General features: G+C 45.9%; 9 protein-coding genes and 1 long non-coding RNA gene across 20 annotated transcripts in view; 2 read left to right on the top strand and 8 right to left on the bottom strand.

Moving 5' to 3' along the window:
- Window positions 1-229: 229 nt before the first annotated feature.
- Window positions 230-2191, bottom strand: LOC1273112 (NPC intracellular cholesterol transporter 2). Its single transcript, XM_312062.4, has 4 exons — window positions 1903-2191; window positions 1073-1180; window positions 579-748; window positions 230-451 (listed from the first exon to the last, which is right to left on the bottom strand). The coding sequence occupies exons 1-4, from the start codon at window positions 2051-2053 to the stop codon at window positions 368-370; spliced, it is 513 nt and encodes a 170-aa protein (XP_312062.2). The 5' UTR covers window positions 2054-2191; the 3' UTR covers window positions 230-367.
- Window positions 2192-2308: 117 nt separating this feature from the next.
- On the top strand, window positions 2309-3365 carry LOC4577447 (uncharacterized). Its single transcript, XM_001237422.4, has 2 exons — window positions 2309-2678; window positions 2754-3365. Exons 1-2 carry the CDS (start codon window positions 2607-2609, stop codon window positions 3228-3230), a joined length of 549 nt encoding a protein of 182 aa, XP_001237423.3. The 5' UTR covers window positions 2309-2606; the 3' UTR covers window positions 3231-3365.
- Window positions 3366-3812: 447 nt separating this feature from the next.
- Window positions 3813-4518, bottom strand: LOC4577448 (uncharacterized). Its single transcript, XM_001237421.2, has 2 exons — window positions 4288-4518; window positions 3813-4216 (listed from the first exon to the last, which is right to left on the bottom strand). Exons 1-2 carry the CDS (start codon window positions 4516-4518, stop codon window positions 3872-3874), a joined length of 576 nt encoding a protein of 191 aa, XP_001237422.1. The 3' UTR covers window positions 3813-3871.
- A 1096-nt stretch (window positions 4519-5614) lies between these two features.
- On the bottom strand, window positions 5615-6780 carry LOC4577444 (uncharacterized). The gene is made up of 2 exons (XM_001237420.2): window positions 6412-6780; window positions 5615-6334 (listed from the first exon to the last, which is right to left on the bottom strand). The coding sequence occupies exons 1-2, from the start codon at window positions 6778-6780 to the stop codon at window positions 5990-5992; spliced, it is 714 nt and encodes a 237-aa protein (XP_001237421.2). The 3' UTR covers window positions 5615-5989.
- Window positions 6781-6969: 189 nt separating this feature from the next.
- On the bottom strand, window positions 6970-7622 carry LOC4577445 (uncharacterized). The gene is made up of 2 exons (XM_001237419.2): window positions 7381-7622; window positions 6970-7314 (listed from the first exon to the last, which is right to left on the bottom strand). Exons 1-2 carry the CDS (start codon window positions 7534-7536, stop codon window positions 6970-6972), a joined length of 501 nt encoding a protein of 166 aa, XP_001237420.1. The 5' UTR covers window positions 7537-7622.
- A 48-nt stretch (window positions 7623-7670) lies between these two features.
- LOC11175817 (uncharacterized) lies at window positions 7671-9026 on the bottom strand. Its single transcript, XM_003436216.2, has 2 exons — window positions 8805-9026; window positions 7671-8723 (listed from the first exon to the last, which is right to left on the bottom strand). The coding sequence occupies exons 1-2, from the start codon at window positions 9024-9026 to the stop codon at window positions 8379-8381; spliced, it is 567 nt and encodes a 188-aa protein (XP_003436264.1). The 3' UTR covers window positions 7671-8378.
- A 72-nt stretch (window positions 9027-9098) lies between these two features.
- LOC11176035 (uncharacterized) lies at window positions 9099-10300 on the bottom strand. Its single transcript, XM_003436217.2, has 2 exons — window positions 9947-10300; window positions 9099-9864 (listed from the first exon to the last, which is right to left on the bottom strand). Exons 1-2 carry the CDS (start codon window positions 10298-10300, stop codon window positions 9526-9528), a joined length of 693 nt encoding a protein of 230 aa, XP_003436265.2. The 3' UTR covers window positions 9099-9525.
- Window positions 10301-10408: 108 nt separating this feature from the next.
- LOC1273110 (NPC intracellular cholesterol transporter 2 homolog a) lies at window positions 10409-14774 on the bottom strand. Of its 2 annotated transcripts, none has more exons than XM_312060.5 (4): window positions 14343-14774; window positions 11168-11322; window positions 10950-11066; window positions 10409-10865 (listed from the first exon to the last, which is right to left on the bottom strand). In XM_312060.5, the coding sequence occupies exons 2-4, from the start codon at window positions 11262-11264 to the stop codon at window positions 10579-10581; spliced, it is 501 nt and encodes a 166-aa protein (XP_312060.3). In that variant the 5' UTR covers window positions 11265-11322; window positions 14343-14774; the 3' UTR covers window positions 10409-10578. The 2 variants fall into 2 exon arrangements, with proteins under 2 accessions (XP_312060.3, XP_061501840.1); XM_061645856.1 differs by lacking the exon at window positions 14343-14774 and adding an exon at window positions 12419-12683.
- Window positions 14775-15223: 449 nt separating this feature from the next.
- Window positions 15224-21360, bottom strand: LOC133391432 (uncharacterized). 3 transcript variants are annotated; one of them, XR_009764928.1, is made up of 3 exons: window positions 17012-17104; window positions 16793-16898; window positions 16416-16718 (listed from the first exon to the last, which is right to left on the bottom strand). It is a non-coding gene; the product is annotated as an uncharacterized LOC133391432 (long non-coding RNA). The 3 variants fall into 3 exon arrangements; XR_009764926.1 differs by lacking the exon at window positions 16793-16898 and having other exon boundaries at window positions 15224-16718; window positions 17012-21360; XR_009764927.1 differs by having other exon boundaries at window positions 15224-16898; window positions 17012-17144.
- Window positions 15747-22982, top strand: part of LOC1273109 (sodium/potassium-transporting ATPase subunit alpha) — a 65277-nt gene continuing 58041 nt past the window's right edge. For 4 of the 8 annotated variants that reach the window (XM_061645845.1, XM_061645842.1, XM_061645844.1 and 1 more), the window contains exon 1: window positions 15747-16409. In XM_061645845.1, the coding sequence (XP_061501829.1) occupies window positions 16386-16409 (24 nt within the window). In that variant the 5' untranslated portion in view covers window positions 15747-16385. The remainder of the gene's footprint in view (window positions 16410-22982) is intronic. The other 4 variants (XM_061645850.1, XM_061645849.1, XM_061645848.1 and 1 more) reach the window with 3 other exon arrangements.

Raw genomic sequence — 22982 nt, forward strand, 5'->3', positions numbered from 1 at the left:
GCGGCACGGTCGATTTGGGACTTGAACCCATGACGGGCATGTTGTTAAGTCGTACGAGATGATGACTGTATCACGAGACCGGCTTACTGTTTGTATTATGAACTTTTATTTTAAACTTAAATTAATATATCCGTTTGTTCCGTTTGCCTTGATGTCGATACATAAGGAGTTATTATCTGGTCTCAGGACAGCACACAGTAATATACTTCTTTCTTTAGGCAAACCAGTATTTAAAAAATAAGGAAAAACTACATCTTTATTGACCCCTAACAGCATTACAATCTCAAACGTTTTCTAATCTCATTGATGCAGCTCCAGAACGAACGGCTACGGTTTGGCTAGCCGATTGGTATGATCACCAATCCACTCACTCGATACAAACTGGTAGCTGATAGCAAAGCAGCACATCGCCCCACTTATTTCTCAACTCCCAGCGAAGCTTGCCATTAATCTGTGGACAGATGGATAGAGAGATAAACACGGAATGGTTAGCGTGAGTACACACGGTGCAAAACAACCCATTTATTCCTCCCCGGAGACAAAAGCCGGTAAGCTCCGTTCGCCACTCCAAAGCTTACCGGTGGAAGATCCGCATTAACGTAGATATCTGCGGAGAACAGAAGTCCTTGCGTACCCTGGAGCGGACACACGCTGCCCTCACAGGTGGTTGGAGTGATAACGGCTTTCGTCTTTACGCTGTTCAGTATAAAGTACGCTTCATGCTTGAGCACACTGTCCGTAGAGGCGCCTAGCGGTACGCGAGGGGACAGAGAAAAGGGGAGTGTAATAAATTTATTAAAAAGCAATCCGATTTACACTACTGTCAATATTTGGTGCTGTATGGTATTAATCGATTGTTCTGCTTCGTTATGGCACACCGGTAAAGCGCCACTTGAGACGTTTGGTAATAAGGACATTGCCGATGGGGTTGCACAGACACGGATGATATCGATTGGACAGAATTGGTGGCGGTGGGCAAGATTTGAACGCTTTGTTGTACCATCAAGTATGTATGTGTGAGTGTTTGTTGTGATCTCAGTGTTCCAACACCACCATGACGAGGCACACTTACCGTTGGCGCTGAATTCAGCCTTCACCTTAACGTTTGTGCCACGATGCATCGTACAGGGCGCCGTTGCACAACTTGACAGATTAATTGATATTACATCGTACTTGGTGCCTGTGGGGAAAAGAGAAATTAGACGGCGGTTCATTTAGTGTTTTGTGGTATTGTTTCTAGAATGCTTAATATTCCGAATAATTGCAGTACTACGTGTTGTACGTCAAATGTTGACTAGGACCCGTGTACTTTGTACCTTGTCGGCGATACGAACAACAGAGACGAAGAACTCAAGTTATCAGTTCTATTAATGAACCATCAATCACGGGCTTTTGTGTGCAGGGCAGGGATGTCCAACATTGCAGTTATCCCGTGAAGCAATAGAGCAATCAAACATTCGCTCATATTTAGCAATCAATCACTCACTATAATGATGTTGTAGTTTTGTAATTGTAGTTACTACAAAACTATTCAAAAATTAATCGGAAGTGCATAGTAACGGACAACACCTAATAAATAGCAGATAGTTGTCATTAATCAGAGTATTATCTCACAAGTATTGATTCCATGTCGAGGAATCTTAAGAGCGTAACGCGGTATTCCCAGCTAAGAAATACCTTGTAAGAATCATTGGAAAAACACTTCATGTTACCGGCACTAGCAGCAGCTAACGAGTTACGAGCACTTATCAAGCGTGGAACGGCGGTACCAAAAACAGCATGCAATCAATCTTTGGACGTGACATTTTGTATTTACAGATACGAATATCCAGGAAATACGGTCACCGAATTAAAACTGTTGTGTTGAAGGTACATCATTGGTGTATTCCAGCTTCTACTTACCACAATCCTCAAAGATGAGACTAGAGCTGACGAATGAGTTTCGATGGAATTTCCACCAACGATCCCACCACCGTATGATGCCACCATCCACCACCGTGCTCGAGAGGAACATCAGGCACAGCACAGCGAACGAACACCCAGTCCATTTCATTTTCAAACAATTACTGCTTTCTCGCTTGCGATGCGTCGTTATGAAGTAAAAACAAACTACACAAGGATGTATTGGGCGCGAGACGAGACAGACGACGCAGAGCTACCGGTTGGTTTGTTACCGCGAATGCGACTGATGCTACACAACTCGTACAACCACTCCAGCCTATTGTGGAAAGCAAACGTGTTTGAAGCGGGGGGTGTATTCTTTCGATCCACCCAGAACCACCAGCGAGATAAGGATCGATTTAACCCGTCAACGCATTGCCCACCGGCCGATTGTTTTCAATCACGATTACACTCGACTCCATTTCATTCAAACGTTGGCGATTCTTTACGTTTGGCTTTGCGTGAGTCGTAGACACTTAGGTTTGGGGACAGACACGCACATCGCACCCGGCCACATCGGTTGTTTTTGTGTATGAAAAACATGCAACTTCCGGACGGTAGTTTCCGGTTTGATACGGCTCACCGTGCGGGTACATAAGACGAGCTTGCACTGCATTGCTCCCTAAGCAGGTCCGATCCGCGTCGGAACTGGGATATAGGTGAGGATGGCCTTTTGGAGGTTTGCTTACATATCACTTGCCTGCATCACGTTGGGACATGAAGCTGCGGCAAACATGGTAAGTGACAGTGAGTGAATTTCACTCTGCACCAAGCGTAACTAGCGTACCAATTAACCCTTTTCACATTCGCAGAACTTTGACGTTCATATCGACAAACTGGAACGGGTCGGGGACACGGGAGAGTACTTCACGTACAACTACAGCTACGAGAAGATCTCGGAGATGAAGTTCAACATGGGTGCACAAGTCCAGCAGCTGAAGGAGCTCGATGATAGCTACACGGTAAAGGCGTTGGTAGCCCGGGCCGATCTGGCAGATGGCAGCGAGTTCGAGGTGATGATGGACCTCCAGAAGCCACTGTGCGAGTGGATGCGTACCATCTACAAGACGTACTTTTACGAGGAGCTGGCAAAGGTGAGCAACTTCCCCCATTACGACACGTGTCCGCTGCCCGTGGCCAATTACGTCATGGAGAACTACGTGCTGGACACCGAACCGTACAGTGAGATGATGTCCGAGGGCCGATGGAAGATGGAGATGATGCTGATGAAGGGGGACAGCGTGTGTTCCGGCATTTCGGTATTGAACACGGTCAAGCCGAAGGAGTAGTGGATGGAATGCTTTCCGATCTTTGATTCGTTAATTTACGTATTGTAGTACAGTGGATATGCTTGGGGATTTTAGTATTATATTATCGCATTCATTATCCATATTAAAGATTTAATCGATTGTAGTACAAAAAAACGTCGAATGTGTGTATGGGAAAAGAAAATGGATGAATTTAAGAAGGAATGTCATGTTTTAGAATGAAATCTCAAGGACGTTACATTTGTTGAAATGGTTTATTCGAATAAGCTTATTTGAGAGTCAAGCACCATCTTTATTCTGGTTTTTTGAGTAGTACACTATTGGTAATGACTTTACAGTAAATTCTATCCCTGAAACCACAACCCTGCTATATGTAATCGTAAACCCAGTTGGGGTTCAGTTATAATTCGGTTTAGAATTTAAAGCATATCGGTTCTAGTCTCTTTGCGGGCAACTTTACACCCGAAGGAGATCGCTAGTTTCCGGTTACCCGATCTGAATATTGGATTTGATCTCGTTATGTTTAGAACTCTAATAGATGTGATTGATAGTCATGGAGATTGACTGTAATTGATGATGTTGGAGTTAAAGTGTGTTTCTTTATTAAGGGTCTTCACAACAGGTCCTCCGCTTGCTTCAGAAATAGAACAAAGCTTATACGTTCAAACATACTCCTTTGTTATCTTCACGTACATTGCACCACGGGCAACGATTTCGCCTGTTTCAATTATCCGCAACTCAGTCGTAGCCCGCCAAAACCCTTCCGGTACGACGATCGGTATGACGGACGAGTCAATATATGCATCCTTCACCCAGTACTCACCCTTGGGAAATGGGCACAGGCCACCGTCCGGCACGAACGGCAGGTTAGTAAAATTCAGAAACAGATGCTGATAGTCGTGGTAGTGCGTTTTGACAAAGTCACAAAATGGTCGTGATGCAAGCTTCATCGGGTACGCATCGTACTGACTGTTACCTTGGGCACTCCGAGCAAAGCTGACTCCGTACTGGGAAAAAAAGGTAAAATTTAAAGAGCTCATAAACTTGAAGAAAACGATACGAGTTCGTCAAAAAATACCTCGTACTTGTCACTTAAATCTATCAGCAGCGCACCGGTACCGTTCAGTACTGAGAGTGTTCGGTTAAACTTGCGAACGCGCAGCTTCTCCACGTTGAAGATGTCCGATCCGTTGATATGTTCCCACCGGTCAAAATCCACTATCACCTTCATGAGTCCTGCGCTCGGATCGAGTAGATAGAATGCAATCGTAACTGTCACGAACAGTGCTATCGGTGATGCGCCGCGCATGGTTGAGGCCGCTTGGAAGCGATGTAAACACGTTTCATCTATTTTATATCATTATATTCACTACCCAAATTGAAGGCTGCTCGTGTGCATGTTGTTCATGCATGGTATTTTTGTTTTAATTTCTAGTAAGATAATCTTTTAAATGATAAAGTGCAACAAGCGCGTAGCATTTGTAACATTCAGCGAACGGAAGCATTTCAAGGAAAATAAACAACCATGGCTTTTAGGGTTAGAAACCATTAAGTGATGATTTAATTTAAATGTTTTATGCTATCACAGAAAATATCGTTTAATTGTTCAGAATGCTTTATTTCAATACCATGCATTTATTGTTTTCCATAAAAAAAAACTCATAATCGGAAATCACCATCGATTTAATAGAAGTAATTAAACCGTAAACATATGATTAACATGTCAGTGAATTTTCTAAGTCCAAATTAAGACTTAAAAAAAAACAAACTCTGAGCTAATGGAAATTGTATTCGTTTTGTAGGAAGTTGTGATGTTAGGCGGCGGCGGATCTAACGGTAGGTGGACAAGGCGGTCACCTGTAGCCGATTCAGGAGCCCGAAGATTGCTAGGCTGTAGTATGCAGTATGTATATAAGAGGACAGAGCACCAGTGACAATGACCCCCGGAAGGAAGGATGTTGGGGCCTCGAGGCTGGCTAATCATTTGCAACGATTCCCAGCAAGACTGTTGTCCCGTAGCAAGTTTGCGTTGTAATAAATAATTATAATAATTGAGTCATAAAAGAAGAATCCAACAACGTCCACTTATCTACCCTGTGCATTATGTATTTAATATAGGTTTATAGGTGTATTAGTGCAATTTTGTATGGTCAGTGTTGACAACCACATCCTCCAAAACACATCCGGCACGACATCCGGTACGACAGAAGAGTCAACGTAGACTTTCTTCGCCCAATAAGTGCCTTTCGGAAACGTACAAAACCCCTCGTCTGGCACTCGCGGCATAATAGATCGTTAAATAATACAGCCCAACCGTTCATTTTGAGTATGAAAAAAAAAATAGAAAAAATACCACTCCAAATCAAAAAGAAACTTTTATTATCATTTTGAAGTCAGATAATTGATAATTGTTTACATTAACACTACAATAAATAGCAATACTGATAAGGTAGTATTAGTTTTTGAGTGGCACGCAAGGATGCTGGCTACCAACCGGTCATTCTATAGCTTGAGAAAGCAATTAGGCCCTGTCTGAACCTTCTTAGCCACCTTCGAAAGGAAAATGCTCAGATACGTTGATTACACTGCCAGGCAGCGTATAAAGCTCACCAGCCCGCGATCATGTTATGCCACCGCATGGCACCGGACAACCCAGCGCGTAAAGTCCTGTTAATCCATCCACAAGGTCGCGTCGGCAATTTGGTAAATTAACAATTTTCAGAAGTATTTTTTACATATTTATTAGTCTTAATACATGATTTCTTGACTTTTTAATGGATTTACATCATCTCCTTGCTTAAGCGAACGTACATTGAACCACGGGCAACCAGCTCACCAGTTACCGTATCAACCAGATCAGTTGTGGCTCGCCAAAGCCCCTCCGGCACTACCACCGGAATAACGGACGAGTCGAAGTGTGCATCTTTCGCCCAGTATGTGCCCTTCGGGAATGGACACAGCCCTTCCGGTGGTACGAACGGTAGGTTGGTGTACTTCAGAAACAGGTGCTGATACTCGCGATAGTACATGTTGACAAACTGACAGAACGGTTTCGCTGCCAGCTTCATCGGGTACGCATTGAACTGGTTGTTGCCTTGAGCGCTCCGTGCGAAATGCACTCCATACTGTGGGAGAGGTGAAGGTAAGACAACCGTCATTTGTGATTTCTACGTAAAGTAGATTATTTCCGCATTGCAGTTACCGAATAGCGATCGTCAAGATCGACCAGCAGCACACCGGTACCGTTCATCACGGACAGCGTTCGGTTAAACTTTCGCACACGAAACTTTTCCATGTTGAAGAAGGCTGATCCATTGTTAACTTCCCATCGATCGAAGTCCAGAATGACGCGTATAAGCCCTTCTCCTGGATCGATAAGGATAAGGCTCACGGCAAAGCAGGCTAGAAGAAGAATCGAATGCATGATGCAAACTGCACGAAAAGTAATGCCCATTCCGAGAAAGGTAGCAGCGATTTTTATTTTATTGTGGCGTGCCATGGTGCACTTTGAGCCCGGAAGGCAATGTGATCGGTAGCTTGTAGTTAAAAATAGATAAACATCTCCTAACATCAATCAACATCACAAAATGGTTTAGTAAAAAGTTGAGAGTATACTTAGTCGATTGCAATTGATTAGCAAAAACGACATAAAAACGTTAAAAAAGTAGTACCATTTCTAAACGACTTACGCATTTGAATGTTGTATTCGAAAATCGTAATGATGAACATTATATGACCCAAAACAAAGAAAAACTACATCCTAATACCACTCCTTGGTTATTCTAAAGTAGAACGATCCAGTCGCTACCGCCTCTCCCGTCTCCACCAACCGTAGCTCGGGACGAACCCGCCAAAACCCCTCCGGCACGGCTTGCGGTACGACGGACGAGTCAACGTATGCATCCTTCGCCCAGTACGTGCCTTTCGGAAACGGGCACAGGCCCTCCTCCGGTACGGACGGAAGATTGGTGTACTTCAGAAACATATGCTGATACTCGCGGTAGTACGTACTGAGAAACTGGCATATGGGGCGTGACGGTATCTTCATCGGGTTCGCATTGAACTGGTTGTTTCCCAGGGCACTGCGGGCAAAGCTAAATCCATACTATCGGAGGGAAAACTGTTAGTGAATGCTTAAAGGGTCGAGAAATCGGAATGCTGTCTCAACTACCTCATACTTATCATCCAGATCAATGAGCAGCGTTCCTGTTCCATTGAGCACCGATACTGTACGGTTGTACTTCCTCACACGAATCGATTCCATGCTGACAATATCCTTTCCGCCAGCCAATTCCCAACGATCAAAGTCCAGAATTATCTTCAGCATCCCGTTACATGGTTGCACGCTATAGCAGCAGAATACCAGGACGCTTAGCAGCGCTACTATAGTTATGGCGTTTTGCGTGTTAGGAAAGCACGTGTTAAATGTATTAGAAAAGTTGTTCTGTTTGCACACTTTTTATTAAGTTTTTTATAGATTGAAAACAGGATATTTGACATGATTTATGTCTTCTGATTGTATAGAACAGTCGATTTAGAGGGAAATTGAAATAATGTATTTTTTGTCAAAATGTGTGAGTATATCTGAAGTTGGTACAATCATATCACGCATGTGCTGAGCTAATTATAGTAATTCATAGCTTGGTTGTTGAGTTTGAATGATACCAAATGCTAAGTGCCAAATGTGGTGTTTTAATGTGCTAATTTCGTTGTTTTAGTATATAACTCCAATTGTTGATAACTGCAACTTGAACAGTAGCTTATATTTTGTTGTGTTTCAATAGATAAACAATAAACTATGTCGGTCTAGATATAATCATAAACCTCGGACAAAATTAACTAACAATTATATCTGCGAAAAAAAATTCCACAAAATAATATTAAGACATAATTTAACGCAAAATCGAATTTTTTATGGTTTTTCAAAAACAGCTTTTCGCAAAGCTTGAGTTATCTTAGATTTACACAATAAATGCATAGAAAATTCATAATTTTATTTTTCATACCCTTTTGCACTAATGTGATCTAGATTTTCTTTTTGCAGTTTGTGCTTTGAATTGTAATCAAAATATGCTTTGCAAAAATTAGACTGGCAACATTGATATACATAATAAAACTCATTTTGATAAATTAATTTAGGAAATTTCAATTTGGAAAATTTGTAGTGCTCTAAGTCAGCTCCTTGGTGAGTCGAACGAACATGAAGGCACGAGAAACCAACACACCGTTCTCTGTATCGACCAAATCGATCGTACATCGCCATAGCCCCTCCGGCACTACCAGCGGAATAACGGACGAGTCGATGTGTGCATCCTTCGCCCAGTATGAACCATTCGGAAATGGACACAACCCTTCCGGTGGTACGAACGGTAGGTTGGTGTACTTCAGAAACAGGTGCTGATACTCGCGATAGTATAGGTTGACAAACTGACAGAACGGTTTCGCTGCCAGCTTCATCGGGTACGCCTGGAACTGGTTGTTGCCCTGTGCACTGCGTGCGAAATCTACTCCAAACTAAGCATGAGATAAGGGGAAAACAAGTACAACATTTAGTGTATACTACGATCTAAAAGCAAACCATCCTTCTGCATCTACCGTATAGCGATTATCCAGATCGACCAGCAGCACACCGGTACCGTTCATCACGGATAGCGTTCGGTTAAACTTTCGCACGCGAAACTTTTCCATGTTGAAGAAGTCCGTCCCATTGAACATTTCATAGCGATCAAAGTCTAGAACTACGCGCATTAGACCATCGCCCGGAGCAGCCAGGAATAGGGCGACGGCAAATGTAACTATCAGGAGAATCGAACACATGGGACTGAGCTGAAGGATGGGATTGAAAATGACTGTTAGAAGAGCACAACGTGCAGAGGTATTAATAGTATCCTATAAAGATGGCATGTTGTCATTGATTCGTAATGCCATGTTAGAAATGAAATGTGTCCAGGAAGCAGCATGTAATACAAAGTAGATAAAGGTCTACTACGATGTATGAACAACAATTGTAGTCTGGTAAAACGCAATGGTTTGAGTAGCATGTAAACCTTTTGTGTTGCTTGAATCTAATAGCGATTTATAAAAGCGTTTTAAAAATTATTCTCATATTTACTGGCTCAAAGTTGTTTGGATAATTCAGTTTACAACCATTTTATCGACAAATGCTTGAAAATGCATCAACGTTACTGTTGCGATCTTATCCATTCTTCCTATTCATTTCGTTAATAATGCCCGATGTGGTTATGATTTCGTTGATTATGATTTGATGCTCTGATACTTCTAGTTAGCGTTATTGATATCTATTTATTTGCCTTTTTCAAAAAATATCTTCCTTCGAAACCTTAAACAATACCTCTATACTCAAGAGCGGATGCTCTGCCTGCTTCTTTAAAATCAACAGATCAAACCTCCACAGCCCTGGTTGAAAGTAGTTATTGATTAGCTTCGAGTCCAGAACCTTATTTCTAATATAGTACTGCTGGGCTGGCATCGGGCATGTACCCACGTCCGGTAAGTTTGTCACGTTACGGTAGAACTCCCGATAGTCTCGGTAGGTTGTGTTGAAAAAGGTGCAAACGTGCTGCTGCGGTAGACGGAATGGCGATCGTATAAACTGATTGTTTCCCAGCGTGCTGTACGAAAGTGACACGCTGAACTGAAAGTGCCAATAAATAGTTCCAGTTGTTAAAAACCTGCATTCAAAGCCTAAGGTATATTCAGCTAGAAATACTACTCACAGCGTAGTCGTCATCCATATCACGGTACAGCTCGAACGTTCCGTCGAACACGGTCAGCGTGCGGTTGTACTTTCGTATGCGTAGGTTTGCCGCATCGATCAGATCGGTTCCATTGTTCTGCTGAAATCGTTCGTACATTACATGAACCGGTGCGGTGTGTAGTTCGCCGATCGCCAGTGTTAGGAACAAAAGGGCAAACAGATTGTCGGTATGAACCGTGACGCACAATGAATGGAACATGTTGTCTCTGCAAGCAGGTCTCACTGCAACTGTTTCCAACCTGTCGTTGGTTGTCAGTATTGTATGCGATTTGGATCGTAGATCGAACGCACGAAACCATTTCATAATGAGCATGCATGTTGATAATCTAATATTGTAATGCTGTAATCATATTCCGAACTTGTATATTACATAAATAACTTTCAATGTCATCACATGAGTGGATTAAAAAAATACTTTTCCTTTTTGTAAAAATTAATCACCCTTTACTGCGTGCGGTTTCGTCTTCGTCATAACCCAACAGCTCACGCTAACCTATACACCTATCACTCGGAAAGCTACCCGAAAAGATCGGACCAGCAGCATGCTATTCACTGACGCTTGCGCGTTACTCCGAGCCCGCAGCCCGCAGCTCACACAATCTTAGCCGGCACCTCGAAGCAGGTGATCGATCGGCCACTCTTCGTCTGCAGCTCCCAGTGGATGGTCATGCTCGGGATCTTCGGGTAGATTTCGAGCACATCGAAGCTACGCTTGTACACCACCGGCACGCCGGCCTTCAGCGGGCACTCGAGTTTGGTTTCGCCGTCCTCCGCGAACAGATACGGGCAGGCGGACGTACCGTCGACACCCACGAACGGCAACGGTAGGCCAACGATCTTCGCGAACACGGTCGTACTAAGGCTCTTTACATCTTCCGCTGTGCGGGGTAAGGAAAAGCACAATACCCGATTAGTAAAGCTTGATGCGCTGGTCGCGCACCGCACCGTGCGTCATTACTTACTCGGCGTGAACTTCTGGTTGATGCTAACGGTCGTGCGGCGCTTCAATCGGCAGGGCCCTTTCTCGCAGTTGCTAATGTCGACGGTGTTCTGCTCGATCGGCACCAGGCTACGGGTGGCTGCAATGAAACCAATGGAAATGGTAAACCAAATGTCAATTCCTGCGCACCCGACGCACCACGATAGACTGCAACGGGCGGTCAGGTGACGAAACGCTTACCTCCGCACGATTCCACCACGGTAGCGTGCGCGAAACCGTTCAGGCTGCACACCACGGCAAAGGTGGCGACGACAACGAGGGTAGGGAATGATTTCATGTTAGGTGGTGGAGTATAGGATGCACTCTCGGTAGCCACTCGAATCGTGGGATAAAATCTGCGGGAAGTGGGAAAAAATCAATACAAATTGAGTTTAACTTCTCAACTCAGCACAGCTGCATAAGTCCGGGAAGCATCATTTTCCGCGGGCCGACCTGTAGGCTGTATATTGTGCAATTTAGCTATTTAATTTCCCAACGTAACACACTCATCGGTGGCTGTAAACCATTACAGTAACAAGCTACTAAAGGGCATCCAGGCGAGTGAGAGGTATATCGATAATTAGTGCTGTACGGGCGCTACGGACCCGGTTTCAAGTTCGATGTTCGATGGTAGGTGCTTAGAAATCAGCTCACTATCACACACACACACATACAGATATCGGTACTTTTCCGTTCGAGCCGATAACATGCCAAACAGGTTAGCGCACGGTCAATAATGCAAAAAGGCACCCAACAGGGTGCAGCAGCTTTACGATGCACCGCGAGATGAACGATCGAGATGCACGAAGCAATTAAATCGCTGAAGCAGCAAACCGATAATATACAAACGTATGAATTATGTATCTTCTTTCCTAGAAACCCTATTGACTGAAGATACAATTCAAAGGGCGAGAATGATAGGGATATTCTGTCTATGTAACTCTAGGATGCAAATTCGATCTCTTTGTGACAATTGATTTTTGATTTGATTGAGCGTTCAAAGCTAATTTAGCGAGTTACCTTTAGCTACTTTAACAATTAATTTATTCGAACATAGCAAACCAGTTGCTGATGGTTTGGAAAGGTCTTGAACAGTCTTACGGTTTAGCTTCCCACGAACAACTACCTTGTCTATGTTGTGCGAATAAACAATAAGTATACAAGCGTCGTTTGACCTACACCGCTTGCTCTCTTCTTTCTTCCCGCCCTCTAGCAACACAAATCATCCCTACACCGGGCCAAAGTGGCCTTGGGTACCCCAAAAAAAGATGACATAATAACGCAACGGAACGGCAGCAGTAGCAGCAGCACGCTAACTCGTCACTCGTCATCCCAAACAATCGCTTGTATGCGGCGAGGTGGCTGCAGTGGCGGCTAGGCGAAGAGCGCACAATTTCGCTGTCATCAGCGTAACATCCAGCACCAACCCCAAACGCACTTGTGAACACTTACGGCTTGTTGGTTGAGCTTTTTTGCGTTTCTGTTCTCTGCTTTTGCACAATTTCACTTTCACACGCGATGCGATTTGGCTGATGCGGTAGAAGAAAAAAAAACGGGCGAGAAGCTCTCCGAAATTCGCGGGACGAAGCACCAAAATTCAGGACTCTCCTCACCGGTAGACTGTACGACTGCGAATGATCGTTCTGGCGGTGTGAAAAGCGCGTTTTAAATTTATAACGATCGCCGCCCGCCGACAATCGTCCGACACGCACATAAAGGCACGACGCCCGTTGGAAGGGTTGGCGAAGAGGCGACCCCCTGCAGGGGCAGTGTGTTGTCGATCACCACGAAAGGGTGTGCGTGTTTGTGTGTGTGTGTGTGCAGAGAAGGGAAGAGAGGAGATGATATGAGGGAAGGTCGTCCTAAGCTTTGCTGCGTGCTGTGTCCCGCCCGTACGTGAGCGGAACGTTGATGGTGGATTATTCTTCCCAATTCTGACCGGCACGGCAACGACACGATTAACTTCCGTACGGGCGCTTGGGGAGGGCTATGCAATCAGACACAGACTGGTGCATAATTCAAAGAAACGCCACAGGAGTAGGAGAAGCATGATCGCACCAGCGAATGCATACCATGATCGATCGTCCCTGTTCCTGTCCCGTGGATGCTGAGGGTTATTGTTTCCATTGTGAGGTTGACTGCGTTCGGTGTTCAAATGGCTAATCCTCCAGTATATGGGACGTGTTACGGGCAAGAAGTTACGTCTTCTAAATTAAAGCCATCGAAACACCCTAAGCAATCGATAAGACGGTAAAGAATGCTTTTTTGCCTCCAAAATCCTTGACAGCTCAGCACTGCCGGCCACAGGTTGTTGCCCGGGTTTATCTCACCGAAGCAAACGGGCTGATGTGCATAATGAGGCAACTCACATGCTCTGTCTGTGACTTGATTATTCCATTTGGAGCGTAAACAACGGCCATAGCAATGCTACGCGACGGCACCGTCTTAGGAAGCGCAATTTTTGGACGATAAAAAACATACACCAACATATCCAGCCTTGAGCTAGCTCTCGGATAAATAAATAATTAACGGTCGGCAATGGGGACGGGCCGATTCTTGCTCAAAAAGCTTTTACCTCACGCACCACGACTTTTGGCGGATTCAACCGACCGAATCACAGCACTTGTTGCCGGATGCGTTGCCCTCGCTGGTCAGGCAATTGGTGAGCGCAAATAAAATATGGAAAGCCAAACAAATGCCTCGACTTGGACACTTCCTGTCCTGGCAGTGATACAAGCTAAGGTCTAACAGGTGAAACAGTTTCGTCAAGCAAGAAGACAGTTGTTAGAAACTATGTTCCTTGTCTTGCTCGTGCTCTTTGTGCGCTGAACGATCGGCGAACAAGTTTCACACGTGAGCATACCATGAGATCACCTCCCACCTTTGCTGACTGGTCATTACAGGGGGGGGGGGGGGGGGGGCTAAAGGGCACGGATAATTATCTTAGGTTTGTTGCGCATTCGATCAACTGAGTGCGTAGATCGCCTTTTGCAAATGTATATGCAACGAGTGGAAAACAATTCTAAAATCGCTAGGAAGTACTCTGCAGACAACTCCAGAAGTCGCACACACAAACACTCCGAAAACGATGTACTACGTGAAGAGAATAGTTAGCCAACTTCCAGTCTCATTTTACCGTAATGGTGCTCATTAGTATGGATCGTATACAGCGCGAACGTCCAGTGAACTTGAGACGTATTAACACTTCCCCGTTAAATCGATTCCGAATGGCACGCTGCATACGCCCGTGCATCCACTCCGTAGTACAGTAGAGTGGAACACTTTCTTTGCCACGGCAAGATGGGAATGAAATGCTGGAGATCACATCCAACACACCCCCCAAAAACATCCCACTGCAGCAAAATTGTACACTTACGCTCGACGCAGAACACGATGAAGTCGCACGACGAAACCTTGCACTCGACGACGCTGTCCGATGGCTACTGAAGGCTTCCGAGGTTCGGGCTCGAAAACTCTAGACGCTTAGTAGCTTGTGGCCGGTTCGGTTGGTACGGTCGGTTCGGTTTTTCCCCACTCCTCCCACAGACGAGAAAGCCTTGCGTCAAATGTTTACATCCACCGTGCCCTGCTCACCTTTCCCTTCCCCTCGTAGAAACTGACCGGGCTAACCGGACCCGGAGTTCCTTGTTTGGTGTGTCGGGTCGGGGCCACACACTCTCTCTCCAGTCCCGGTCGCTGAGCGTTCTCGTATCTCGCTATCGGCCCCTTGTACGTATGCGGGCAGACGCTCAAGGTAAGCGACTCACCGATTTGCGTAGAAAACGCACTCCAAACGCTACGAAACTAGCAACTAGTGTTTGCGCACCAGCATAAGGCAGTGCTGGTGTGCGCATCTTCGATTTGCGTCCGGAAATGAACTGGCGGTGTTACACCTCCAAGCTGGAATGTTTCTCGGCTTCCTTCTTCTGGTGCGTTTGGCGGTCAGATGTAGCTCTGATGCAATAAAAAAAAGGTGTTAACGTTTTGCCTGGTCATCTGTTGCTGCTGCTTCTACTAGCAGTCAATGCGTGAAGGAGTCGGGTCTTTCCGGCATACGCGACCTTCGATTCGATGCATCTGCACTCGGAAGAGTGAACATAATCGCTTGTAGTGTCTCCCATGTACTAGATGTTACTTTGTTTAGTAGCTAACAAGGCGGCAAATGGTTCGTAAATGGTTTACGGCAGCTAAGAAAGTTGAGTATATGTTCTGTGTGATAATTGATTTGTTTTAACAGGTTCAATGTTTCAACACACATTTTGTTGCTTTAGCTTTAGTAAACTTGCCTCAAATTAGTTTATTGTTTTGAAATTTCAAAATAAAAACTATTTTCCAACATTAAAAAACAATTGAGAACAAATTTAATTAAAAATATTTGTAGAAATCTCATTAGAAAGAAATCTTTTTTAAAATACATATGCACATATTTGGAAACCGTTATTTTGAATCAGTTTGAATTCACCGAGATGTTTTCGACAGCAGTCAGCCCTTTGGAAACGTTCGTGAGCTGCGTTTATGAGCTGGCGAGTTGAGTGCTCCAATGAAATGGTTCTTATTTCTCCCAAGGTGTCTACAATTTGCTGCGAGTATTGAATTTTCCCTGTTTTTATTAGCATGGTGCAACAATTTTGCAAAAAATGAATATTTTTAATTTTTAAATTAAATTTTACTCCAACATTAACACTTAAACTGACAGCGATATGCGAGAAATATAAAAAGAAAAAACCACTTGCCACAATATTTGTCACGCAGCTACCTGCGCACACCCATGCTCTATTCACCTTCGGCCCAGTGTCGGACATGACAGCACCTTTCCTTCGCACAGTTTGGTCGCTCGTGTTGTTAGATTTTTAAGTCGTCTGGGTCTGGTCGGGGAAAACAGGTGAAAATCCAACTGGCGATCGAAAAGCGAAAGTGCGTACCGTAACAAGGAAAAGCGAAACACCTCACCAGTGCAGACACGGGGCAGCGGGCCTTCCCAGTTCCCTCCGTCCGTTCGTCCGTTCGGTACCATTGAACGGGTGCGGGGCACCATCGTCTCCCCTTTTCCATTCTGTGTGTGTGTGTGCGCGCGCGCTCGATAGCGCGTGTGTGTGTGTGTGTTTGTTCTCGGTAGCGCGTGCCCGTGTGTGTCGGTGGGTGTTTTCCTAGTGCTTGAACGCGTGAAGGACATCATCTGAGCCGTTCGTGGGGGGCTTAAAACACAAGGGCGCCCGTGTCCTTTTGCATCGAAACTCGTTGGTGCAACCAGCCAGCCAGCCAGCCAGCCAGCCAGCGGAGAGAAGGTGAGCAACAAACGAGAGGCGAGCGAGGTACCGAATCTTCTCGTGTGCGTGTGTGTGTCAGTCGCTAACGCAAAGGGCGGGTCAGAGAGAGGGAGCCCAGGGCAAGACGTGCCGAGCGATTGGCGTCAAGAAGCATGGCGCGGTCAATGGATGAAGAGGTAAGTGGTTGCTTTTTTTAACTGTCCCTTTGCCGTGAGCTGTACGGAGTGTCCATCTTTCCTGTCGGAAGTACAATCGGAGAGAGCCTTACTATACACGGTGGAGCCTTCGCGGGATGGTAAGAAAAGTACGATGGAGACTCACTCCTCAATCCGCGTTCCACGATTAGAACTGCGTTGCGGGACGAGAGATGACGGGCAGACAACAGAGCGCAAATCTTGTTGACCTTCCCCTGTGGCCTACTGTGCCTACGAGGGGGCCCGCAGTTGCTTGGTTGCAGCGGTGCCGTGGAGGGTTGTACGGATGAGCTGGGTAAGCGAAAGAAGAAGGTAGAAGGTCAGGACAGGACAGCCATCCCGCGCCATGGCACCCCATGACGGACCAACATACACGACACTGCAGTGTCGTCGTCGTCGGGTTATGTGACTCTTCTCTCTGCGCAGCATCGCACAGGCATGCTATGATTATTTCCAACCGCCTGTCCGTTACTAATGTTGGTATGAAGCAGCGAACAAAAAAAAAAAACACACACTCATACACTGTACCACTGTATGCAAGGCACCCTCTAATTGACGGAGGTGTTAACAAAAAAGTTGCTTACCATCGCGATACGTGCGGGGTTACGGTGTCTCGATTAGAAAACTCGATCCGCGCCGATCGCACGGGGCCCACACCCAGCGCAAGAGAGAGAGGCTACGCCCATGTCCGCGACACGCGCTTCATGTGCTTTTGTCAGCGAGCGCGCGCGTGTGTGTGTGTGCGCGTGAATGGTGTCGTTAGAGCACGAATACATAATGTTTTCTAACGTCGCGTGGTGTACCGGGTTAAGGGAAACACAACCCGCTCTATGGCGTGGAGGGCGATCGCGCCCTGCCATTGCCGCTACCGATTCCCGGACTCAAACTGTTCGGGGCCTGTTCGCGCACATATTGAGCAAACATATTAGGTGACACACCCGAACGCTGGGCATATCAGCAAAGGGGTCGCCTGCCGTCTGCTGACCGTTAATGAATCGGGTTGCGGCGGCGGCGGCGGCGGCGGCGGCGGCCGGGCTGTCCAATTAGCCGCCGCATTAACCCTCCCAAGACCTTCGTTGTGAATGAACGGCGTTGCCCCACCCGTGCAATGGTAGCAGCGATTAATGCACGCTACTTGACGTTCTTTTCCATTTTCCTATGCCTACTGCGATGCGTAAAGTGCATTTGTTTTGGTGCGCCATGTTGAACTCTGGCGAGGCACAGGTGTTATTGGTGTACCACGGCAGGTACTGCTGCCGTTCGCTGCTCGTAGTTGTTCTATCCACGCGTTTCGTTATCGTCGCCATTCCCCGGTAGTGCAAATGGTGCCTTATTGAGGTAGTCCCGGGTTTTGATGCTTGAAAAGTGACACACACAAAAAAAAACTTCACGAAACCGTGTCATACTTGCGGTACCGGCGACCACCGGGCACCACACACAACAAACACACTCACCTGATACGGTGTTATCTGATAATTTACGAACCACATGGTAGGTGCCTTCTCGCCCTACTTCTCAGGCTGTCAAAAGGCGGACACATTTTTGTGGCATCTAAATAAACCCTTTCCCTTTGTACAGTGGTTGAGTTGCTTTTGGGTTACCTAACAAGAGTTTAAAATCATCCATAGTTCCGTCAGCGAAGATTCACGTACGTTTAGGGTTCGCTCCAAATGATTCTATGTGACGTTATACCTTTCCCTCTCATGCTCAGTGCGCCCGTGCGCCTATCAGCAAAAACACCACGCATGAATCATCCTTTTCTACCATCGTTTTTAGCACGCGGTCGGTAAATTTCCAGAATGAACCAGATCCGGATGCGGCGGCATGGCCTGATGGACGGACGGTTGCCGTGCACGGTTGAACTCGTACACACACACTGGTCGGAGTAGTGAAATTGATTTAATTAAAAAAAATGTATTTTTGTTATTTTTTAGAGCCTATCATCAATGCCACAGAGTTGCGTCACGGGGAATCAACCAGTGAGATAGATCGGATTGTTTTCCACGCATGCAAGACAATAAAACGTGCAATCCGCACCACAATACGAAATGCACCGCATCGCACGTGTCCGAGATCGGTTGCTACACACTGTGTGCGTGTGTACACGAGTGTGCGAGCCGGAGGTTCATGTTGCAGTAACAAACGCAATCACCACCACCACATACACAACGCACACAGCTAAGCGGCCGTATTTGACACATTGCGAACCGCGAAAGAGCTCTGCTGCGGGTGCGGCGTCTGCGCATTCTTACAAAAACACACTCTGCTCTGCTCCGTTTGGGGTTCCGCAGGCCCACCACCACCACCAATGGCAGTGTGCAATGCTTCAATCGATACCATTCATCACGGGGTTGGTTTGCTGCACGATCCGGATTGAACTGCTGCTTCGGCCGGCAGTGGCGAGATGTCAACCCCTTGAGGACGATCGATGTAACGCGGCGCTGCTGCCATGAGATAATCAAACCCTTGTTTTGGTGTCTTTAACAGTTGCAGCGACAATAATGTAATGCAATCTTGCTGTCGATTACACTGTTTGGGAGGGCGGAAGGAGGAAGAGATTCTCTTACGCCATCGTTCTGGTGCGATGTGTACGTGCAAGCTAGGCTGTGGTATAATTATGCTAGCAATTACAAATAGAGATGATGCTCCAATCGTAACGAAGCAACAAAAAAAAAGCAGGAATAGGACACAACAACATTTTGGTTTTTGCATTTCAGTCGGGATTTTGCAATTCAAACAATCCTGAACGTCAGTAATTTAAGTTGTATCTATACGCAACAGCAATTATAATGGTAATCAACGGCATGTTGTATCCTTTTCCTAGAGCTCTTCCACCGAGAAGGTTCTCCCTTCACTTCTCACACCAACGGCACTGCTAAACGCAACAACAACAGCAGCAGCTTCTCCGTGTACTGGCTGACATTGACCATGAGTGGAGTTCTGTTTTTTTTTATTACTATTTCTTTGTCGTTCGTCGAAATGCATTCGCGCTTTGACATTGAGCAAAGAGAAATCGTATTATTGCCGTTTTTTGTTTAACCCCTTCGCCTGGAATCATTAAAAAAAAAAAAAAAAATAGCATGAAGGTCGCGCAATTTGTTGGCATGGCTCTCTCTTTGTTGGGTGGTAGTGAACTTATGAACCCTGAATGTTGTTCATACAATTCTACAATCCACACAAACAGCAGTGGAGCATTTAATCGAATGTTTTTTTTTGTTTATATCGATAACACCGTTCCACACTTTAAAACCCCGTTTGAAATTCTCGTCCCTACCGGTGATGATGATGTTGCCCATTTGTATGGCATGGTGTTTGGCACGTGACCGAAATGCTGGGTGGACAAAATATCCCCCATTATTAGCCAACCTACTGCTCTGTCGTTGTGTGCGTGCGTGTGTGTGTGTTGTTTGTTTCACCGATTGGCCATCATAAATATTTATCTCGCAGCAAAACAAAAAGAAACCCCACTTTTTCATGATCGACGAGGGTATTAACACAAACTTGATCTTTGTTTTTTGTTTCGCTGGATCATCGGGTATTTTTGTTCTCCCGCTTCCTTTGAGCCGGCCCTACCATAGCCCCCTGGTTGTTATTCCACCGTTTGGAAAAAAGAAGGTATTAGAAGACACAATAGCAAACGGTGCAGCAGTGTTTCGGCCAGCAGCAGCAGACCGGCCGGTGGGAAGGATGAGGCGCAAACACGAGAGAGTTCGAAAGCACCGAACGCAAATCGTCGGTGTGCCGGGTGGGGATTTTACACGCAAATATAAATGAGTGGTGCGAAATTGAAATAATCCCCTGCGTCGTAGCGCGATGACTTACGGGAGGAGGTGAGAAGCGGTGCTCTGGGTATGTAAACGATCGCAAAACCAGTTCCAACCGGCAGCAACGGAGACACACGACGCGACCGGGGAAACCGTGTGTTAATGGTGGTGCGGTGTGAGTGCAAAGGCGACGGCTCGGGAACTGGCCGTGTCTGGCCAAACCCGGCGCTTACCTGTTGAGTGTGGTTTTTTGAACCAAACCCAATGGGGAGGGAATACGTACAAGGGAGTAGGAACCGGTCTTCTACCTAGCAACTGGCTCCGCCGTGGCTCCTATCCACACACCTTCCCTGCGCTTCGCTGTCAAAGCTCTCCGCTCGCCGGTTTCCATTTTTGTCAGGTCGGGCGCACGGGCTGATGCAAAATAATCGCCAACTCTGGAATAATCTCGGCAGGGAAAGATGGCAATGCGTTGTTGTTATTTTTTATCTGAACTAGACACATATACACACACAGACCGGTACCGGAATGGTAATTCATCTGTCAGTTTTATCGGTCTCTGGAAAGCGATTGGCCTAGAGATCGGAAGGAAATGAGAAATGACAGCGTTTGAAACAATTGACGCATCCACGGAGGACTCAAATTATTCATCAAATATTTATGAAATGTGTTTGTGTGTTCTTCGCTCACAATCACGAGCACCTGATTGTAGATAATGGGGTTTTGCCGCCTGCACCTTTGAACAATCAATCAAGCTCCAATATGCTCATGCTCATTAACGATTACATACGATTGACGGTGTCGTCGAGATCAACGTGCTAGCGTTGTTTATTCGCGCCGCTCATAATGCACTGTACGCGCTCTGGCCCCCACAATGCATTGTCACAATGCGACAACGGGGGAGGGGGGGGTGGGCGTAGGAAGGCGCGATGCATCACACCAAACCGAATGCTACGTGTTTTATGTGCTTAAAGTTTAAAACTCGCCTAAAAAAACATGCTTGACCGCGCTTACCTTCTCTCTCTCTCTCTCATCGCCGCACGCAATGACACGAAATTACAGCCGTTGGGCTGGCGCCTCCTTCGTCCCCCACCGAACTTCTGTTTTCATGATGCGCAAGGGGTTCGCGCAAAACTTATTCGCGATAGAAGCGCGCTAGCCAGCTCTAGGTTGTGGTGTGCGCGTTCGCAGCTTGCAGGCGCGGCGCCGTCTTAGTGCGCGCACGTTTGATAGCTTTTATTTAGGTCACTTTTGCCAGAGCGCGAGCGAGCCGTTTGTCTCTGTGTGTGTGTGTGTAGGTGTTGCAGAGCACTGGGGAAGCGGGGAAGTGCTGGTGGGGCAGATGAAGGGTTGCCGTCGTCGGAGTAAAGAACGCTCAAGGTTCAGCGTACAAGTCTGTCTCTGTTCATCGAATCAAACCCCTCTCTACCAGCGAAACCACCTGCCACCATAGTCACCCTTTTGCATAAACATACATACTCACTAATACACACACACACACACGCATGCAGTTAGAAATGAAACCGATTAGATTGCTCGCTATGCGCGATTGTTTTCGATTGAAGCGCGTCAAAGAGACGAGCGCGCTGTGCGTGTGCGGGCACGTAGTGTGCGCTTCGCGCACCGAACAACAGATGGCGCTAGTGGCACGTGCAGGAACTGTTGCGTATTTTCTGTTTTGCATCTCGAGCTCGGTTTTAAAATCAAACAAATGTGTCAACTGATTTTATCTTTGAATCAACCTTTACTATAAACATTTATGTACATTTCGCGTTATTGCCAGGGCGATGGTAGTTTACCACTTCTAGTTTTTTTTTTAATTTTAATGATGCTGGTAAATCCCTAAACTCTACTAGAGAACATTACCAGGTTTGCATTTAATTAGACGTATTGTAAACTGCACTTCACTGGACACCACAATACATGTAAAACCCATTTGTCGGGGGTTTTTGTGTGCTTCTCATCACTCTTACTCTGTGTTTATACTGCATCGCTCATGGTGAAGGGTCGCGATATGTTTGTTTGCTGTGTTCTGCAGCGAACGTATTTTTCCAATTTAGTGACAGCAAATATGAAACTATTGGTCACTGATTACTCACTGAGAGGCACTTGAAAAAACAAATCGAGTTGGGAGAGAGAGTAAATGACAATTCCAGAACAGTGCATCAGATGATTGTTTTGTAAACAACTTGACATCAGGGGTATTTAGATGCATGTTTCCGTCTGCTCGAACAGGAATAGTTTCGTTTTATTATTCGCAATGCTGTTTTGAGCGCCAGAACCGATCTGCAATTGATTTTTTCGTAGTTGTCCTTGCATGCAGCTACCTATGCAGCGGGCACCTGTTTGTCATATTATGTTACATTCTTTTGCCATTTATAACCCCAAAATCAAGGGATATTGGGTGTGCTAGTTGTCCGTCCTTTGCTCTGTTACCATGGAGGCACACAGCGGACAGATAGTGGAAATACGCAATCGAATCCAAGCGTTGATGATGATATTGCATTATTGAGGAACAGAAAGGGGACATAAACCAAACATGCAATCATAAGTTAGCAGCAAAGCCGCACGAGACACGTTGCCAGATAGGGGACGATCGACCTACAGAAGCAGAACGACAGCAAGCCAAGGCAAATGTAAGTCAAAATTCCACTCGTGAAGGTCGTTTTCGATGATCGCTTGCTAAAAAACATACAACTGAAGTCTTACAATTAATATGTCCATAGGTGTACCTGAAATGAGCGAACGTCCAAGCTCTAGAGCCGATCGGACCATACCGATCCATCCATAG

Source organism: Anopheles gambiae, chromosome 2 (assembly GCF_943734735.2).
Source record: "Anopheles gambiae chromosome 2, idAnoGambNW_F1_1, whole genome shotgun sequence".
Lineage (NCBI taxonomy): Eukaryota > Metazoa > Arthropoda > Insecta > Diptera > Culicidae > Anopheles > Anopheles gambiae.

Excerpts from the sequence above, each read along its gene's own strand:
- LOC1273112 (XM_312062.4), bottom strand. The coding sequence starts at position 2,053 with ATGAAATGGACTGGGTGTTCGTTCGCTGTGCTGTGCCTGATGTTCCTC. Across the intron at positions 1,181-1,902 it reads TCTCATCTTTGAGGATTGTG|GCACCAAGTACGATGTAATA; the intron begins GTAAGTAGAAGC and ends TTTTCCCCACAG. Across the intron at positions 749-1,072 it reads GGCTGAATTCAGCGCCAACG|GCGCCTCTACGGACAGTGTG; the intron begins GTAAGTGTGCCT and ends GCGTACCGCTAG.
- LOC4577447 (XM_001237422.4), top strand. The coding sequence starts at position 2,607 with ATGGCCTTTTGGAGGTTTGCTTACATATCACTTGCCTGCATCACGTTG. Across the intron at positions 2,679-2,753 it reads ATGAAGCTGCGGCAAACATG|AACTTTGACGTTCATATCGA; the intron begins GTAAGTGACAGT and ends TCACATTCGCAG.
- LOC4577448 (XM_001237421.2), bottom strand. The coding sequence starts at position 4,518 with ATGCGCGGCGCATCACCGATAGCACTGTTCGTGACAGTTACGATTGCA. Across the intron at positions 4,217-4,287 it reads ATTTAAGTGACAAGTACGAG|TACGGAGTCAGCTTTGCTCG; the intron begins GTATTTTTTGAC and ends TTTTTTTCCCAG.
- LOC4577444 (XM_001237420.2), bottom strand. The coding sequence starts at position 6,780 with ATGTTAGGAGATGTTTATCTATTTTTAACTACAAGCTACCGATCACAT. Across the intron at positions 6,335-6,411 it reads ATCTTGACGATCGCTATTCG|TATGGAGTGCATTTCGCACG; the intron begins GTAACTGCAATG and ends CCTCTCCCACAG.
- LOC4577445 (XM_001237419.2), bottom strand. The coding sequence starts at position 7,536 with ATGCTGAAGATAATTCTGGACTTTGATCGTTGGGAATTGGCTGGCGGA. Across the intron at positions 7,315-7,380 it reads ATCTGGATGATAAGTATGAG|TATGGATTTAGCTTTGCCCG; the intron begins GTAGTTGAGACA and ends TCCCTCCGATAG.
- LOC11175817 (XM_003436216.2), bottom strand. The coding sequence starts at position 9,026 with ATGTGTTCGATTCTCCTGATAGTTACATTTGCCGTCGCCCTATTCCTG. Across the intron at positions 8,724-8,804 it reads ATCTGGATAATCGCTATACG|TTTGGAGTAGATTTCGCACG; the intron begins GTAGATGCAGAA and ends TCTCATGCTTAG.
- LOC11176035 (XM_003436217.2), bottom strand. The coding sequence starts at position 10,300 with ATGCTCATTATGAAATGGTTTCGTGCGTTCGATCTACGATCCAAATCG. Across the intron at positions 9,865-9,946 it reads ATATGGATGACGACTACGCT|TTCAGCGTGTCACTTTCGTA; the intron begins GTGAGTAGTATT and ends TGGCACTTTCAG.
- LOC1273110 (XM_312060.5), bottom strand. The coding sequence starts at position 11,264 with ATGAAATCATTCCCTACCCTCGTTGTCGTCGCCACCTTTGCCGTGGTG. Across the intron at positions 11,067-11,167 it reads CGTGGTGGAATCGTGCGGAG|CCACCCGTAGCCTGGTGCCG; the intron begins GTAAGCGTTTCG and ends GTTTCATTGCAG. Across the intron at positions 10,866-10,949 it reads CAACCAGAAGTTCACGCCGA|CGGAAGATGTAAAGAGCCTT; the intron begins GTAAGTAATGAC and ends TACCCCGCACAG.